The sequence below is a fragment of the Oncorhynchus mykiss genome, chromosome 13 (assembly GCF_013265735.2).
Source record: "Oncorhynchus mykiss isolate Arlee chromosome 13, USDA_OmykA_1.1, whole genome shotgun sequence".
In the NCBI taxonomy this organism is placed as follows: Eukaryota; Metazoa; Chordata; class Actinopteri; order Salmoniformes; family Salmonidae; genus Oncorhynchus; species Oncorhynchus mykiss.
In genome coordinates this window covers 64,231,423-64,248,166 of record NC_048577.1, presented here as the reverse complement: position 1 = coordinate 64,248,166, position 16,744 = coordinate 64,231,423, and the positions used below count along the sequence as shown (strand labels likewise).

General features: G+C 40.0%; 1 protein-coding gene across 4 annotated transcripts; it reads right to left on the bottom strand.

Moving 5' to 3' along the window:
* Positions 1-2,350: 2,350 nt before the first annotated feature.
* On the bottom strand, positions 2,351-9,129 carry LOC110487484 (immunoglobulin lambda-1 light chain). 4 transcript variants are annotated; one of them, XR_005035644.1, is made up of 5 exons: positions 7,102-7,343; positions 4,985-7,005; positions 4,879-4,931; positions 4,354-4,454; positions 2,351-3,189 (listed from the first exon to the last, which is right to left on the bottom strand). XR_005035644.1 is itself a non-coding variant. In XM_036941907.1 (4 exons), the coding sequence occupies exons 1-4, from the start codon at positions 9,023-9,025 to the stop codon at positions 2,858-2,860; spliced, it is 732 nt and encodes a 243-aa protein (XP_036797802.1). In that variant the 5' UTR covers positions 9,026-9,129; the 3' UTR covers positions 2,442-2,857. The 4 variants fall into 4 exon arrangements, 1 of the variants encoding a protein (XP_036797802.1); XR_005035645.1 differs by lacking the exon at positions 7,102-7,343 and adding an exon at positions 8,986-9,047 and having other exon boundaries at positions 4,879-7,005; XR_005035643.1 differs by having other exon boundaries at positions 4,879-7,005; positions 7,102-7,341.
* Positions 9,130-16,744: the final 7,615 nt, after the last annotated feature.

Genomic DNA, 16,744 nt, shown 5'->3' with positions numbered 1-16,744 from the left:
TGGGCTTGCTTTTAAACTGTAGAGTGTAACTGTCACGCCCTGACCTTAGAGAGACGTTTTGTTTCTCTATTTGGTGATGTCAGGGTGTGATTTGGGGTGGGCATTCTATGTTGTATATTTCTTTGTTTTTGGCCGACTATGGTTCCCAATCAGAGGCAGCTGTCTATCGTTGTCTCTGATTGGGAATCATACTTGGGCAGCCCTTTTTCCCACTTTCTGGTGTGGGATCTTGTTTTTGTATAGTTGCCTTGTGCACTGCAATACTGCACGTTCGTTATATTCTTTGTTGTTTTTGTTGTAAGTTTCACTATTAAAGAATGTGGAACTCTACGCACGCTGCACCTTGGTCCGATCCTTTCAACGAACCTAACAGTAACTCTGTTTGAACTTGGGGGGCCCCTTGGTTGGGGAGCGAGGACAGGTGGCTGATGGTGCCCAGGTTATTCATGGTTCTGTTGGTCTGTGTGGGGACACTGGGTCTGTAGACTGTCTGCCTGTGGTGGTTTCTGGTTTGGTTACACTGATGGAATGTAGACGAGATGTCAGGTATCTTGTATAGTTTGAATAAATATCTATGGCGCTTAATAATATAATTCATTTGGTTGAGATGGGGCATCTCAAGAGATCTAATCTGAAAAATGTCAAATAAATAACTAAATATAATCCCTCTTATAGCCCTTTAAACTGTTCTAAACTAGGCACTCTTACCTCCACTGAATCATATATTAGTGCCACAGACATATAACCCCCCCCCCCACACACACACACACACACACACAGTTCTGAGAGGAGACTAAACAGATTCTTAATTTACATGAAGCTATAAATAAGGAGAGGAGGGGAAGCAGGTGTGTCCTGGGGGAGAAAGGGAACAACGCATCACTGCCTGTAACTCAGTGTCAGATCTAGAACACGTCCCTGGTGAATGACTCTGATAACTAGAGATAGTAGACATGAAACCAACCGGTGGTCTTTGGGTGGGACTGAACCCAGTGGTCTATAGACAGCTGTTCCTGTTGTAAAGTACATGTAGATCTTTCCTCAGTCATTATTGGTGGTCCTCCTCTGGTGGACTTTGACTGACCTGGAGCTTCTATTCTGATCACTGATGCAGAATGTGAAACACAGAATGTGAAACACAGCATGACATGACTCTATATGTTGGACCAATCCTAACTTCCATTTAAGAGGATAAGAGGACTTCCAGTCATTGTTCGATCTTCATCTGACTCTGGGGAAGTAGATTAAGGACCTCATTGAGTGTTTACTTAGTCATGGGTTGATGTCAGTGGGAGACGAAGAGAAGGTCAGACCTATACAGTTGTAATTAATGCTGAAATGATACTGAGTCTAACATCTAATGTTAATACTAGAGAACAGTTTATACCATGTAATAATGACAGCTTCAAACTCTCTAAACATTGACCTGGAGGCCGGGGTTCTAGTCTGATATACCTGTCACGTTGGTATAAAGGGATTGGGAGACAGGTGCGGGAATGTGTAATAGTTTTTAAAATTCCTACCCAAATTACAGCGTGCCATGTACAGGCACGGGGACGAAGACCAAACAAACACCTATACAAAACCCAGGGTTGAAACCCTAACAAACACCTATACAAAACCCAGGGTTGAAACCCTAACAAACACCTATACAAAACCCAGGGTTGAAACCCTAACAAACACCTATACAAAACCCAGGGTTGAAACCCTAACAAAAACCTATACAAAACCCAGGGTTGAAACCCTAACAAACACCTATACAAAACCCAGGGTAGAAACCCTAACAAACACCTATACAAAACCCAGGGTTGAAACCCTAACAAAAGAGCGAGGAGCACTTCGAATAAATACACAGGCGCACAATGATACCACACGGGATGACACCCGTAATCTGCACAATACACGCACAGAAGCCAAAACTACACAGCACAGCTCCTCACACGAACCAACATACATTGTAACAATAATTGACAGCCAATGGTGAACCAAAGGGCAAACATAGAATTACTAATCATTGGGAAATGGGCACCAGGTGTGGTTAATCAACAGTTCTGGAGGGAACCGTGACAATACCTGGATGCTTCTCTTTCTCTCAGCCTAAATTCTGTAACTTTCTCTCCCTCCTCAGTGTCTCCAAGGGTCCCTGGTTCCACATCCCTCCATCCTCCTCCATCTTGGTTCAATAGTTTCCAGATTCCACCTCATTCAGTGCTGTGAACAGTTCTGCCTACATTTCCATCATAATAACAACAGGCTCTTCAATGTAAGGCTACAGTCAACTGTTAGGTCATCTCTGGTTGGTCAGAATCCTTGTTATGATAATAAACCTGGTAAGGATTCTGGGCTCCTCTGTCTTGGTTCAATTTAAACAGTCATTATCCAGATTCAATCATGTAGAGCTGCTAACACTGATGTTCATCAACATGCTCTAATACAAACACTTGTTCTTTAGAATGTTCTTTATTGAATATCCACAATACAGCAAAGCTTTAACTATTCCTCTATTAATCATTAGTAATTCAACTCATTTCACAATAGTAGAGAGATCTAGTCATCATGACAGTGTTTCAGATGTTATGTTCTAGAGAACATGATGCTGGTACAGTGAATGCATCAATAGTAACTTGTGATGAGAAACAACCCTCAACAACTATTTGACATTACATTGGTTATTGTCATACTATTCACTGCTGCATTCAGACTTCAGCCCAATACCATCCATGTTGTTAGGATTTTAACTTCTATATTTAACAGCAAAGATCAACACATCACTTAACAGTTCTAATGAAATAACAGCTGCACTCATTCTGAAGCATTAACAAACTACCAGTTGTATTGATTGTCTGAAACTATTGATTTACAGACTGCAACTAGTCTTTCTGATCTCTTTCTCAGAGAATGTTGACCCCAACGACACTTTACATGTGAACACCACGTCCTTGTCCCAGTCTGCAGTCTGAATGGTCAGATAGCTGCTGATCCTGAAGGTGTTGTCTGGTTGCTGCTCAGCAGGGCTGGTAGAAACATCTTCTGTCACTGATTCACCGCTAGACATCCAGCTGACATCTGCCAACCCCTTGGATCTCTGAGACAGGTTACTAGTCAGACACACCAGTGTTGCTCTGCTGGACTTGAGGTCTTCAGTGGATGGAGGGAACAGAGTCACAGCAGGTGTAGCCAGATCTCCATCTGTAGAAAGTAGTCAACGGATGGGATGAGAACAAAACACAATGGATACCAGTTTATATTTCAGTACATGTTGGTATCATTACCAAAACACAATGGATACCAGTTTATATTTCAGTACATGTTGGTATCATTACCAAAACACAATGGATACCAGTTTATATTTCAGTACATGTGGGTATCATTACCAAAACACAATGGATACCAGTTTATATTTCAGTACATGTGGGTATCATTACCAAAACACAATGGATACCAGTTTATATTTCAGTACATGTGGGTATCATTACCAAAACACAATGGATACCAGTTTATATTTCAGTACATGTTGGTATCATTACCAAAACACAATTGAGAAGTTTATATTTCAGTAAATGTTGGTGTCATTACCAAAACACAATGGATAAGTTTATATTTCAGTACATGTTGGTATCATTACCAAAACACCCTGCGTTAAGAGGAAACTGATGCAGCAATTAAATAGAGAACTGCTCATCATGATATTTACAATGATACTGATAGAAGGAATCATACGGTGTTAAGGTTTTAAAATGAGAGACAGAGCAATTTATTAATACATTACATCACAGCTCTGGAAGACTAAAAGGATAAAAGATGAACGAAATGTGGACATTTTAAATGTAAATTACAAATAATTCACAAGCAAATGGGATTTAAAAAAAATATATAAATATTTGTCTCAGATATTGAGCTGGATAACATTTCTGAAGATGAAAGATCTCCTGTACATTGAGTTATACAGACAACAGAAACACAAGATGAGAATGATTAAACACTGAGATGAAAGATCTCCTTTACATTGAGTTATATAGACAACAGAAACACAAGAGGAGAATGATTGAACACTGAGATGAAAGATCTCCTGTACATTGAGTTATACAGACAACAGAAACACAAGATGAGAATGATAAAACATGAACAGAGCAGACCAGCCAGAGACATTAACACTGTCATCAAACTGTTTCATAAGTCATTTACAAACAACATACGAGACAGGATTAAAGCAGGTGCAAAATATTAAATCAGTGAATATAAATGACATTTTATTAAATAAATATTTAAAAAAAAAAATATATATATATCTGACCAGCAGTATATTAGAAACAAAACCTATTCTGTAGATTAAAACATTAGAAGGGTACTTACCAGTAACAATGAGCTTGGTTCCTTGTCCGAATACCACAGTGATTCAGTTTGTTTACACAGCCGTACAATAACCTCCTCACTCTCTACTGAGAGGACAGGAACTGAACCATCCCATTCAGACAGAGCTTCACTCTCTCTACTGAGAGGACAGGAACTGAAACATCCCATTCAGACAGAGCTTCACTCTCACTACTGAGAGGACAGGAACTGAAACATCCCATTCAGACAGAGCTTCACTCTCACTACTGAGAGGACAGGAACTGAACCATCCCATTCAGACAGAGCTTCACTCTCTCTACTGAGAGGACAGGAACTGAAACATCCCATTCAGACAGAGCTTCACTCTCTCTACTGAGAGGACAGGATCTGAAACATCCCATTCAGACAGAGCTTCACTCTCTCTACTGAGAGGACAGGAACTGAAACATCCCATTCAGACAGAGCTTCACTCTCTCTACTGAGAGGACAGGAACTGAAACATCCTATTCAGACAGAGCTTCACTCTCTCTACTGAGAGGACAGGACCTGAAACATCCCATTAAGACAGAGCTTCACTCTCTCTACTGAGAGGACAGGAACTGAAACATCCCACCCAGACAGAGCTTCACTCTCTCTACTGAGAGGACAGGACCTGAAACATCCCATTAAGACAGAGCTTCACTCTCTCTACTGAGAGGACAGGAACTGAAACATCCCATTCAGACAGAGCTTCACTCTCACTACTGAGAGGACAGGAACTGAACCATCCCATTAAGACAGAGCTTCACTCTCTCTACTGAGAGGACATGAACTGAAACATCCCATTCAGACAGAACTTCACTCTCACTACTGAGAGGACAGGAACTGAAACATCCCATTCAGACAGAGCTTCACTCTCTCTACTGAGAGGACAGGAACTGAAACATCCCATTCAGACAGAACTTCACTCTCACTACTGAGAGGACAGGAACTGAAACATCCCATTAAGATAGAGCTTCACTCTCACTACTGAGAGGACAGGAACTGAAACATCCCATTCAGACAGAGCTTCACTCTCTACTGAGAGGACAGGAACTGAAACATCCCATTCAGACAGAGCTTCACTCTCACTACTGAGAGGACAGGAACTGAAACATCCCATTCAGACAGAGCTTCACTCTCACTACTGAGAGGACAGGAACTGAAACATCCCATTCAGACAGAGCTTCACTCTCTCTACTGAGAGGACAGGAACTGAAACATCCCATTCAGACAGAGCTTCACTCTCACTACTAACATCTCAGGCTTTTCTAGAGTTCCTCTCTATGAAGTAACAGTATAGAGTGTAGCATCATATTCTGCTGTTGGTGTCTGGTCCTTTTGAATCCATCAGTTAAAGCTCTATCAATATGATGCAGTATTGACCTGATGGTGGTGATGATGTTGATGATGATGATGATGATGATATGATGATGATGATGATTACGTCAAGAATGGCTAAATCTCTTTTCACAATCGTTTTATAATCTTGTTGACATGGTTCCTCCATTTCCAGATCTCCCATTGTGTCATGTATTTATTGTTATAATAATCACTGACCAACTGCTGTTTCTTAGAGTTCACCCCTCTACCACGAAGCAGAAGTGAGTGTATTTGGGGAGGAGGTTTTTGTCATAGTGTATGTCACTGTGATGCCCACTCGCCAACAGAGTAGTCTTTTGTTTTACAGTAATACACTGCTGGGTCTTCCTCCTCCACATGATTAATAATCAAAATATAATCAGATATAGACTAATGATTAGATGTGAATTTAGGGAGAGGAGAAACCAGAACCATATTTTACAGAGGTCCATTTATAGTAGTACCACTGTAAAACATACTGAGGAACTCCTCCTTGAACCTGTTTATACCAACGAACACTATTATCAACAGTTCCCAGGTTACAGTCCATAGTGGCCGTGTCTATTATCAACAGTCCCCATGTTACAGTCCTTAGTGGCCATCTCTATTATCAACAGTTCCCAGGTTACAGTCCATAGTGGCCATCTCTCCTTTCCTCACTGTGATTACAGACTGACTATCATGGAGGTTATCTGATACATGGAGTCTTCTGTTAGGACTGAACCTTCTGGAATATCACTTTATCATTCATGCTTTGTGACAACTAGGTGTAATTGTTAATGACAACATTCTACTAAATGTGTGAAGGGTTTTGTGTTAAACACAAGCATGGAATGTTCTCCTCCTGCAGACACACTGGTTCAGGATGACTTGACATTCAGTTAGTGTCTATATTCAGAACATCTGAAAGCAGAAGTGAGTGTGTTTGGTGAGGAGGTTTTTGTTATGGTGTATATCACTGTGATACGTTCTCTTTAACAGAGTCATCATATGTATGACAGTAATACACTGCTGAGTCTGTCTCCTCCACAGTGTTAATAATCAAACGATAATCTGATTTAGACTGATGATTAGATGTGAATTTAGGAGAGGAGAAACCAGAGCCATAGGTAGGAGCACTATTAGGGTGGTAGAAAAATAAAACAAACTGAGTAACTCCTCCTGGAACCTGTTTATACCAACGAGCAGCACTATTCTGAACAGTCCCCAGGTTACAGTCCATAGTTGCCGTGTCTCCTTTCCTCACCGTCACAACAGGAGGCTTCTGTGTCACCACAGTCACACCACTGACACCTGGGAAATAAGAAGATGACATGTAGTAAAGAGAAACATACAGACTCATTATTAATAAACCAGGAAGTAAAACCTCCAGGAAGTCAGACTCCTTACATGCTAGAGCAGTGATGAGAGTGCAGAGTGTCCCCAGCATGTTGTCAGTGTGTGGTGTGAACGGCCCTTACTGTCCAGCTGAGAGAGGAGCAGGGTTGGAGTGTGAGGAGAGGAGAGGCTGCAGGACCCACCTATAAGGAGACAGACAGGGAGGACCAGAGGGAGGTGCCTCTATATCTCAGCCTATCAGCTTCCGAGAACACACTTTTCTGAATAATTTAAATTACTTTAACTATTAAACTATCAAAAATATCAATGTTTATATTTGGACTAACAAAAACCATATGGAATAATTTTGGTTACACTGAAAAGATCAGTAATTAGTTTCATGTCAGTTATGTTGGTAAGTTATGTTGGTGAGTTATGTTGGTAAGTTATGTTGGTGAGTTATGTTGGTAAGTTTGTTGGTAAGTTATGTTGGTAAGTTATGTTGGTGAGTTATGTTGGTAAGTTTGTTGGTAAGTTATGTTGGAAAGTTATGTTGGTAAGTTATGTTGGTAAGTTTGTTGTTGGTAAGTTATGTTGGTAAGTTTGTTGTTGGTAAGTTATGTTGGTAAGTTATGTTGGTAAGTTATGTTGGTAAGTTATGTTGGTAAGTTTGTTGGTAAGTTATGTTGGTAAGTTATGTTGGTAAGTTATGTTGGTAAGTTTTTTGGTAAGTTATGTTGGTAAGTTATGTTGGTAAGTTATGTTGGTAAGTTATGTTGGTAAGTTTGTTGTTGGTAAGTTATGTTGGTAAGTTTGTTGTTGGTAAGTTATATTGGTAAGTTTGTTGTTGGTAAGTTATGTTGATAAGTTTGTTGTTGGTAAGTTATGTTGGTAAGTTTGTTGGTAAGTTATGTTGGTGAGTTATGTTGGTAAGTTATGTTGGTAAGTTATGTTGGTGAGTTATGTTGGTAAGTTATGTTGGTAAGTTATGTTGGTAAGTTTGTTGGTAAGTTATGTTGGTAAGTTATGTTGGTAAGTTATGTTGGTAAGTTTGTTGGTAAGTTATGTTGGTAAGTTATGTTGGTAAGTTATGTTGGTAAGTTTCCTTAAAATCAGCATGTCATAAGATAGATAATGACTTAATGATAATAATATCTGGACCTGATGGTGGGGTTCTGAACTAACAGTACATCACTAAATGCCTGTTGATGTAATATGTCTCTACTGTAAACCAGGGGACTGACTATCATGGAGGTTATCTGATACATTGAGTCTTCTGTTAGGACTGAACCTTCTGGAATATCACTTTATCATTCATGCTTTGTGACAACTAGGTGTAATTGTTAATGACAACATTCTACTAAATGTGTGAAGGGTTTTGTGTAAAACACAAGCATGGAATGTTCTCCTCCTGCAGACACACTGGTTCAGGATGACTTGACATTCAGTTAGTGTCTATATTCAGAACATCTGAAAGCAGAAGTGAGTGTATTTGGTGAGGAGGTTTTTGTCATGGTGTATATCACTGTGATACGTACTCTTTAACAGAGTCGTCAAATGTATTACAGTAATACACTGCTGAGTCTGTCTCCTCCACAGTGTTAATAATCAAACGATAATCTGATTTAGACTGATGATTAGATGTGAATTTAGGAGAGGAGAAACCAGAGCCATAGGTAGGAGCACTATTACCGTGGTAGAACCTTATCACATACTGAGGAACTCCTCCTGGAACCTGTTTATACCAATTAGCACCATTAGTAGTAACAGTCCCCAGGTTACAGCCCACAGTCGCTGTCTCTCCTTTTCTCACTGTCACAACAGGAGGCTTCTGTGTCACCACAGTCACACCACTGACACCTGGGAAATAAGAAGATGGCATGTAGTAAAGATAAACATACAGACTCATTATTAATAAACCAGGAAGTAAAACCTCCAGGAAGTCAGACTCCTTACATGTTAGAGCAGTGATGAGAGTGCAGAGTGTCCCCAGCATGTTGTCAGTGTGTGGTGTGAACAGCCCTTACTGTCCAGCTGAGAGAGGAGCAGGGTTGGAGTGTGAGGAGAGGAGAGGCTGCAGGACCCACCTATAAGGAGACAGACAGGGAGGACCAGAGGGAGGGGCCTCTACATCTCAGCCTATCAGGTTCTGAGAAGATGGACTCCTGATTAATGTAAATGACTGTAACTATTAAACTTGCAAATAAATATATTAGATTGGACTAACAAAAACCATATGGGATCATTTTGGTTACACTGAAATATCAGTTTTAGTTTCATGTGAGTTGTATTAGAATCAGCATGTCATAATATAGATTTTAACATTATAATAATATAATCTGGACCTGATGGTGGGGTTCTGAACTAACAGTACATCACTAAATGACTGTTGATGTAATGTGTCTCTACTGTAAACCAGGGGACTGACTATCATGGAGGTTATCTGATGTCTTCTGTTAGGACTGAACCTTCTGGAATATCACTTTATCATTCATGCTTTGTGACAACTAGGTGTAATTGTTAATTCTACTAAATGTGTGAAGGGTTTTGTGTTAAACACAAGCATGGGATGTTCTCCTACTGCAGACACACTGGTTCAGGATGACTTGACATTCAGTTAGTGTCTATATTCAGAACATCTGAAAGCAGAAGTGAGTGTGTTTGGTGAGGAGGTTTTTGTCATGGTGTATATCACTGTGACATGTGCACTTTATCAGAGTTGTCCCATGTCTGACAGTAATACACTGCTGAGTCTGTCTCTTCCACATTACTGATTATAAACTGATAATCTTTATCAGACGTGGCTTTAGATGTGAAACGATCAGAAGAGAAACCAGATCCATATTCATCTGGAGAGTCGTTGGCATAGCAATAACTTACAAACTGAGGAGCTCCTCCTGGAACCTGTTTATACCAGATTACATAATAACCTTCATCTTTGGTGATGTCACAGTGAAAAGTGGCAGTCCCCTTTGTACTGACAGTCAGTACTGAAGGTGTCTGTGTCACTGCTTTCTGGCAACTGACATCTGTGGGAATGAAATACAGAATTTACGACATGTTATCATACATGAATGTACAACTTCTATTGAATTCTTTAAAATCAGAATGAACGAACAGTAAATCCTTACATGTTAGAGCAGTGATGAGAGTGCAGAGTGTCCCCAGCATGTTGTCAGTGTGTGGTGTGAACAGCCCTTACTGTCCAGCTGAGAGAGGAGCAGGGTTGGAGTGTGAGGAGAGAAGAAGCTGCAGGACCCACCTATAAGGGACCAGAGGCAGGGGCCTCTACAATCACTAGCTACTCTCATAGTTGATTGACATGTCTGGGGGTTAACAGACTTCCACAAATCTAATCATACTATTATAATAATTGATATTTACTGTAAACACACTGACCTACAAGTCACTGTAAATGTGTCCCATCTATTTAACTAAAGGGCCTGTATGATAAACTAATTCAAATCTATTTGTTCTGCTTTTGACTCTGCACCATCCTCTACCCTCATCACAGCTCCATTATATAATCCATGATGTTTATATTAATCACCACATATCCTCTACCCTCCTCCATTATATAATCCATGATGTTTATATCCTCCATTATATAATCCATGATGTTTATATTAATCACTACATATCCTCTACCCTCTATTATATAATCCATGATGTTGATATTAATCACTACATATCCTCTACCCTCCTCCATTATATAATCCATGATGTTTATATCCTCCATTATATAATCCATGACGTTTATATCCTCCATTATATAATCCATGATGTTTATATTAATCACTACATATCCTCTACCCTCCTCCATTATATAATCCATGATGTTTATATTAATCACCAGATATCCTCTACCCTCCTCCATTATATAATCCATGATGTTTATATCCTCCATTATATAATCCATGATGTTTATATTAATCACCACATATCCTCTACCCTCCTCCATTATATAATCCATGATGTTTATATTAATCACCACATATCCTCTACCCTCCTCCATTATATAATCCATGATGTTTATATTAATCACCACATATCCTCTACCCTCCTCCATTATATAATCCATGATGTTTATATTAATCACCACATATCCTCTACCCTCCTCCATTATATAATCCATGATGTTTATATTAATCACCACATATCCTCTACCCTCCTCCATTATATAATCCATGATGTTTATATTAATCACCACATATCCTCTACCCTCCTCCATTATATAATCCATGATGTTCATATTAATCACTACATATCCTCTACCCTCCTCCATTATATAATCCATGATGTTTATATCCTCCATTATATAATCCATGATGTTCATATTAATCACTACATATCCTCTACCCTCCTCCATTATATAATCCATGATGTTTATATCCTCCATTATATAGTCCATGATGTTTATATTAATCACCACATATCCTCTACCCTCCTCCATTATATAATCCATGATGTTTATATTAATCACCACATATCCTCTACCCTCCTCCATTATATAATCCATGATGTTTATATCCTCCATTATATAATCCATGATGTTTATATTAATCACCACATATCCTCTACCCTCCTCCATTATATAATCCATGATGTTTATATTAATCACCACATATCCTCTACCCTCCTCCATTATATAATCCATGATGTTTATATTAATCACCACATATCCTCTACCCTCCTCCATTATATAATCCATGATGTTTATATTAATCACTACATATCCTCTACCCTCCTCCATTATATAATCCATGACGTTAATATGAATCCCCACAGAGGTCCCCCGCTCAGAGCAGGTCTACGAAGCGGCTGTGGAAGCCTTTATTGTGCACTCCTTTTGACCGGAGCCCATTTGTCCTTTGTCAAAAGTGGTGCACTATAAAGGGAATACAGGGCCATTTGGGACACAACCTCAGTTTCAGTTTACTTCTCTGGGCACCTGCAGATCTCCCTTCTCCCCCAACATACAGTTCTGAGAGGAGATAAAAAATAACCTCTTAATTTACATGAAGATATAAATAAGGAGAGGAGGAGGGGAGGAGGAGGGGAAGCAGGTGTGTTCTGGGGGGGAAAGGGAGCAACACACCACTCACTGCCTGTAACTCAGTGTCAGATCTAGAACACGTCCCTGGTGAATGACTCTGATAACTAGAGATAGTAGACATGAAACCATCAGTTTTTGGGGGGATTGGACGGAAGGAAGGCCCCGTGAAACTAGGTGGGACCGAAACCAGTGGTGTTACTAGCACAAACTGGGCCTGCTGTAGAGTAGGTCTATCCTTAGTCATTATTGGTGGTCTTATATCCTCCTCTGGTGGACGTTGACAGAACTACACTCTCTATTCTGATCACTGATGCATATTGTAAAACATAACGTGGCACTGAGTGTAGAAAACATTAAGAACACCTACCTGATATTGAGTTGAATCTTACAAGGTCATAGTTCTCATTCATGCTGAAAATGATACTGAGTCCAACATCTAATGTTAATACTAGACAGTTTAAACCATGTAATATTGGCAGACAGGGGTGCAACTTGTCGTCGTCCCCCGTCCCCCCCACATTCAGAAATTTAATTTTTGTCCCCACTAGTTTTATCATTGCAATGTGATACAAAAAGCCGTCGACCAGCATGGGAGATTTGAGCATAGTTCAGTGTGTATATTTTGAGCTCTTTCACCGAGTTGTAAAAGCAAGCAGAGCAGAAACTGGCTACTATTTAGTTGACTGATGTAGCTGGCAAGGTAACAACTGATTAATTTAACAGAACAAAAGTAAACTCGTGTTTATTCGCAGTGCTGAGCTAGTATTGTAACCGACATGTTTTATCCCCTCTCGACTGAGGTGAATGAATAAGCTAAGCTAGCGAGTAGCTACCACAGCCAGGTCAGTTCTAGCCTCTAGTTATCTGTCAGATGGCGATATAAGGTAGCTATTATTACAATCGAACAGCTGTGTTTTATATGGAAATATTTTGTAGCCTTTGTTTTGTATCGTTTCAGAAGTATATTAAGTTAGCAAACTTTCGCCAGGTGATGTCCCAGCTAGCACATTGGATCTGGGCCGATTCCGGCTGAGAGTCGAGGCACTCGGCTGAGAGTCAGACTCGGCAGTATTACTTATGGCTAGGATGCGGCGATTGAGCTCGTGCCGATTGGGGTGTGAGTTATCTGGCCCAAATGTTTTACTTGGGCTCGGGCCAATTCCGGTGAGAGTTATCTGGCCCAAATGTACAGTGGGGCAAAAAAGCATTTAGTCAGCCACCAATTGTGCAAGTTCTCCCACTTAAAAAGATGAGAGAGGCCTGTAATTTTCATCATAGGTACTCTAAATACTTTTTTTGCCCCACTGTATATATTACTATCAAATGTATATATTACTATCTGGCCCAAATGAATATATCACTTGGGGCTCGTAAATCCTTGTAAACAAGAATTTGTTCTTAAGCAAAAATATATTAAATAACTACTTAAGCAGTTTTTTGGGGTACTTGTGTCTGTACTTTACTATTTATATTTTTGACAACTTTTACTTTTACTTCACTATATTCCGGAAGAAAATGTTTCCATCACTGCAGCCTACTCTATTTCAATGAGACCACACATACTAGCTGCACTTGAACTCTCACACCCAACTAGGAGAAGTAGGCTACGGAAGTTGAAGCAGTGAATTCTGAGTGTGTGAAAAAAGTATGTGCTTTTAATACAATAGGTTGGCTAATGCATTGAAAGCAGAAATAGGACCGTTTCCAAATAATCTGTGGGACAACTAAAATATTTTCATCCCAAAGATGTCTGTCTTCCTGCCCGCTCCCGCCTGCAGCATGAAAAATGCAGACCGTGAAGCAATGATCTCTGTCAGGACCTCAGGTCCTGCAGGCGTCCCGCAGGAACACAGCCATCTAGTGCAGTCAGTACACAACACTATGCTGATCATGTCTTAGCAGGATCAGAAGGTGACAGGGGTCCCAGCAGGGTCAAACAGTCAGTACACAACACTATGCTGATCATGTCTTAGCAGGATCAGATGGTGACAGGGGTCCCAGCAGGGTCAAACAGTCAGGGAAGACCAGTCTACAAAGCTCAGGTGAATTTTGCATTATATTCAGTGAATGATAAAAACTTCCATCTTGAATTGATGGGTAGTAGCAACAGTAGCTACGGGACAACAGCTTAAGTTTAAAGCTACAGTCTGGAATCTGGGAATAATGGTCATTTCAATTATTGAACCATTGATTCTATTCTTGGATAATATAATGTATAAATGTACACCAAGGTAATTCTCATTTTAGAGGATCAGATAGTGGTCTCAGCAGGGTCAGGCAGCCAGGGAAGACCAGTCTGTGGCGGAGGTGAGGTGAATTTTATTCTCTTTATCCAGCTAAAATTAGACAAGCCAGATGCTTCTGACAAACCTCCAAGTTGATTTCCAAACTGTATCAAGGGTTGATAAAGGCTTTTCCAGATGACACAAAACATGTTAAACAAACATGTGAGGAAGACCTGGGAGATGCTATTGATGATGATGACTGGATACAGATATGTGTGAATGCCCCGTCAGGTTCATATCATCTCAGACATACATTTCTTCAGTTTAAGACCCTCAATAGAACATACTATATGCCAGTGGAACTGAATACCATGCACTCAGTAATGTCATTCCTCTGTTTGAGGTGTAAAGCACAAAAGGGGACATAATTTGCATATGCTGTGGTCTTGTGAAGGCTGGCTGAATTCTGGCAAAGCGCATGTTCTTTTATCTCAACATGTCTACAGATTCTCCCTTCTTACTGTTTTTGTTTGCTTGGAAATGTTGATACTGGAGACTGTTATCATAAGAAACTGTGTAACCTAGAATTTATAGGGGCAAAAAAAATGCAATGCCATTAATTGGAAGGTTGGTTATCCTCCCACGATGTCCAGTTATGTACATTATCAATGGATTTGATTTAAGATTAAGGGCATACAATGCAACTTTCATAAGTTCTGTCTGGATGCCTTATTTGGAACACTGTACGACAAAAGGAGTCTGTATTGAAAACATGCCCAAGTCAGGTGAGAAATCTATTTAGGCAATCCCTAGCTGCTGGGCTGCTCAGTCCTGGCCCTGGGGGTCGGCCTTGGCCAAATACACATGAAACCAAAAATGTACAGTTGAAGTCGGAAGTTTACATACACTTAGGTTGGACTCATTAAAACTTGTTTTTCCAACCACCACAAATTTCTTGTTAACAAACTATAGTTTAGGCAAATCGGTTAGGACATCTACTTTGTGCATGACACAAGTCATTTTTCCAACAATTGTTTACAGACAATTTATTTCACTTATAATTCACTGTATCACAATTCCAGTGGGTCAGAAGTTTACATACACTAAGTTGACTGTGCCTTTAAACAGCTTGGACAATTCCAGAAATTATGTCATGACTTTAGAAGCTTCTGACATCATTTGAGTCGATTGGAGGTGTACCTGTGGATGTATTTCAAGGCCTCAGTGTATCTTTACTTGACATAATGGGAAAATCAAAAGAAATCAGCCAAGACCTCAGAAATAAAAATCTGGTTCATCCTTGGGAGCAATTTCCAAACGCCTAAAGGTACCACGTTCATCCGTACAAACATTAGTTCGCAAGTATAAACACCATGGGACCACACAGCCGCCATACCGCTCAGGAAGGAGACGCATTCTGTCTCCTAGAGATTAATGTACTTTGTTGCGAAAAGTGCAAACCAATCCCACTTCACAAAATAGATGGCTTCATGAGGACGGAACAACATGTGGATATATTGAGGCAACATCTCAAGACATCAGTCAGGAAGTTAAAGCTTGGTCGCAAATGGGTCTTCCAAATGGACAATGACCCCAAGCATACTTCCAAAGTTGTGGCAAAATGGCTTAAGGACAACAAAGTCAAGGTATTGGAGTGGCCATCACAAAGCCCTGACCTCAGTCCTATAGAAAATTTGTGGGCAGAACTGAAAAAGCGTGTGGGAGCAAGGCCTACAAACCTGACTCAGTTACACCAGCTCTGTCAGGAGGAATCTGCCAAAATTCACCCAACTTATTGTGAGAAACTTGTGGAAGGCTACCAGAAACGTTTGACCCAAGTTAAACAATTTAAAGGCAATGCTACCAAATACTAATTGAGTGTATGTAAACTTCTGACCCACTGGGAATGTGATGAAAGTAATAAAAGCTGAAATAAATAATTCTCTCTACTACTATTCTGACATTTCACATTCTTAAAATAAAGTGGTGATCCTAACTGATCTAAGATAGGGAATTTTTACTAGGATTAAATGTCAGGAATTGTGAAAAACTGATTTGAAATGTAGTTGGCTAAGGTGTATGTAAACTTCTGACTTCAACTGTATGTTTCACTAAGATCCTAAAGCTGAGTGGGGTGTGTTGGGTTGGGGCGCTACAGGGCTGTGGACCCCTAAGGGCAGGACAGGGTGACTCAGCTATATTGTGTGCAAGTAAAAATAACTCTACAGTACTATTAGTCCTACAATATGAATTTTATTCTCTATTTCGGTTAGGCCAGGGTGTGACTAGGTTGGGCATTCTAGTTTCTTTATTTCTATGTTTTTCTATTTCTATGTTTTGGCCGGGTGTGGTTCTCAATCAGGGGACAGCGGTCTATTGTTGTCTCTGATTGGGAATCATACTTAGGTAGCCTTTTTTCTCTTTTGTTATTGTG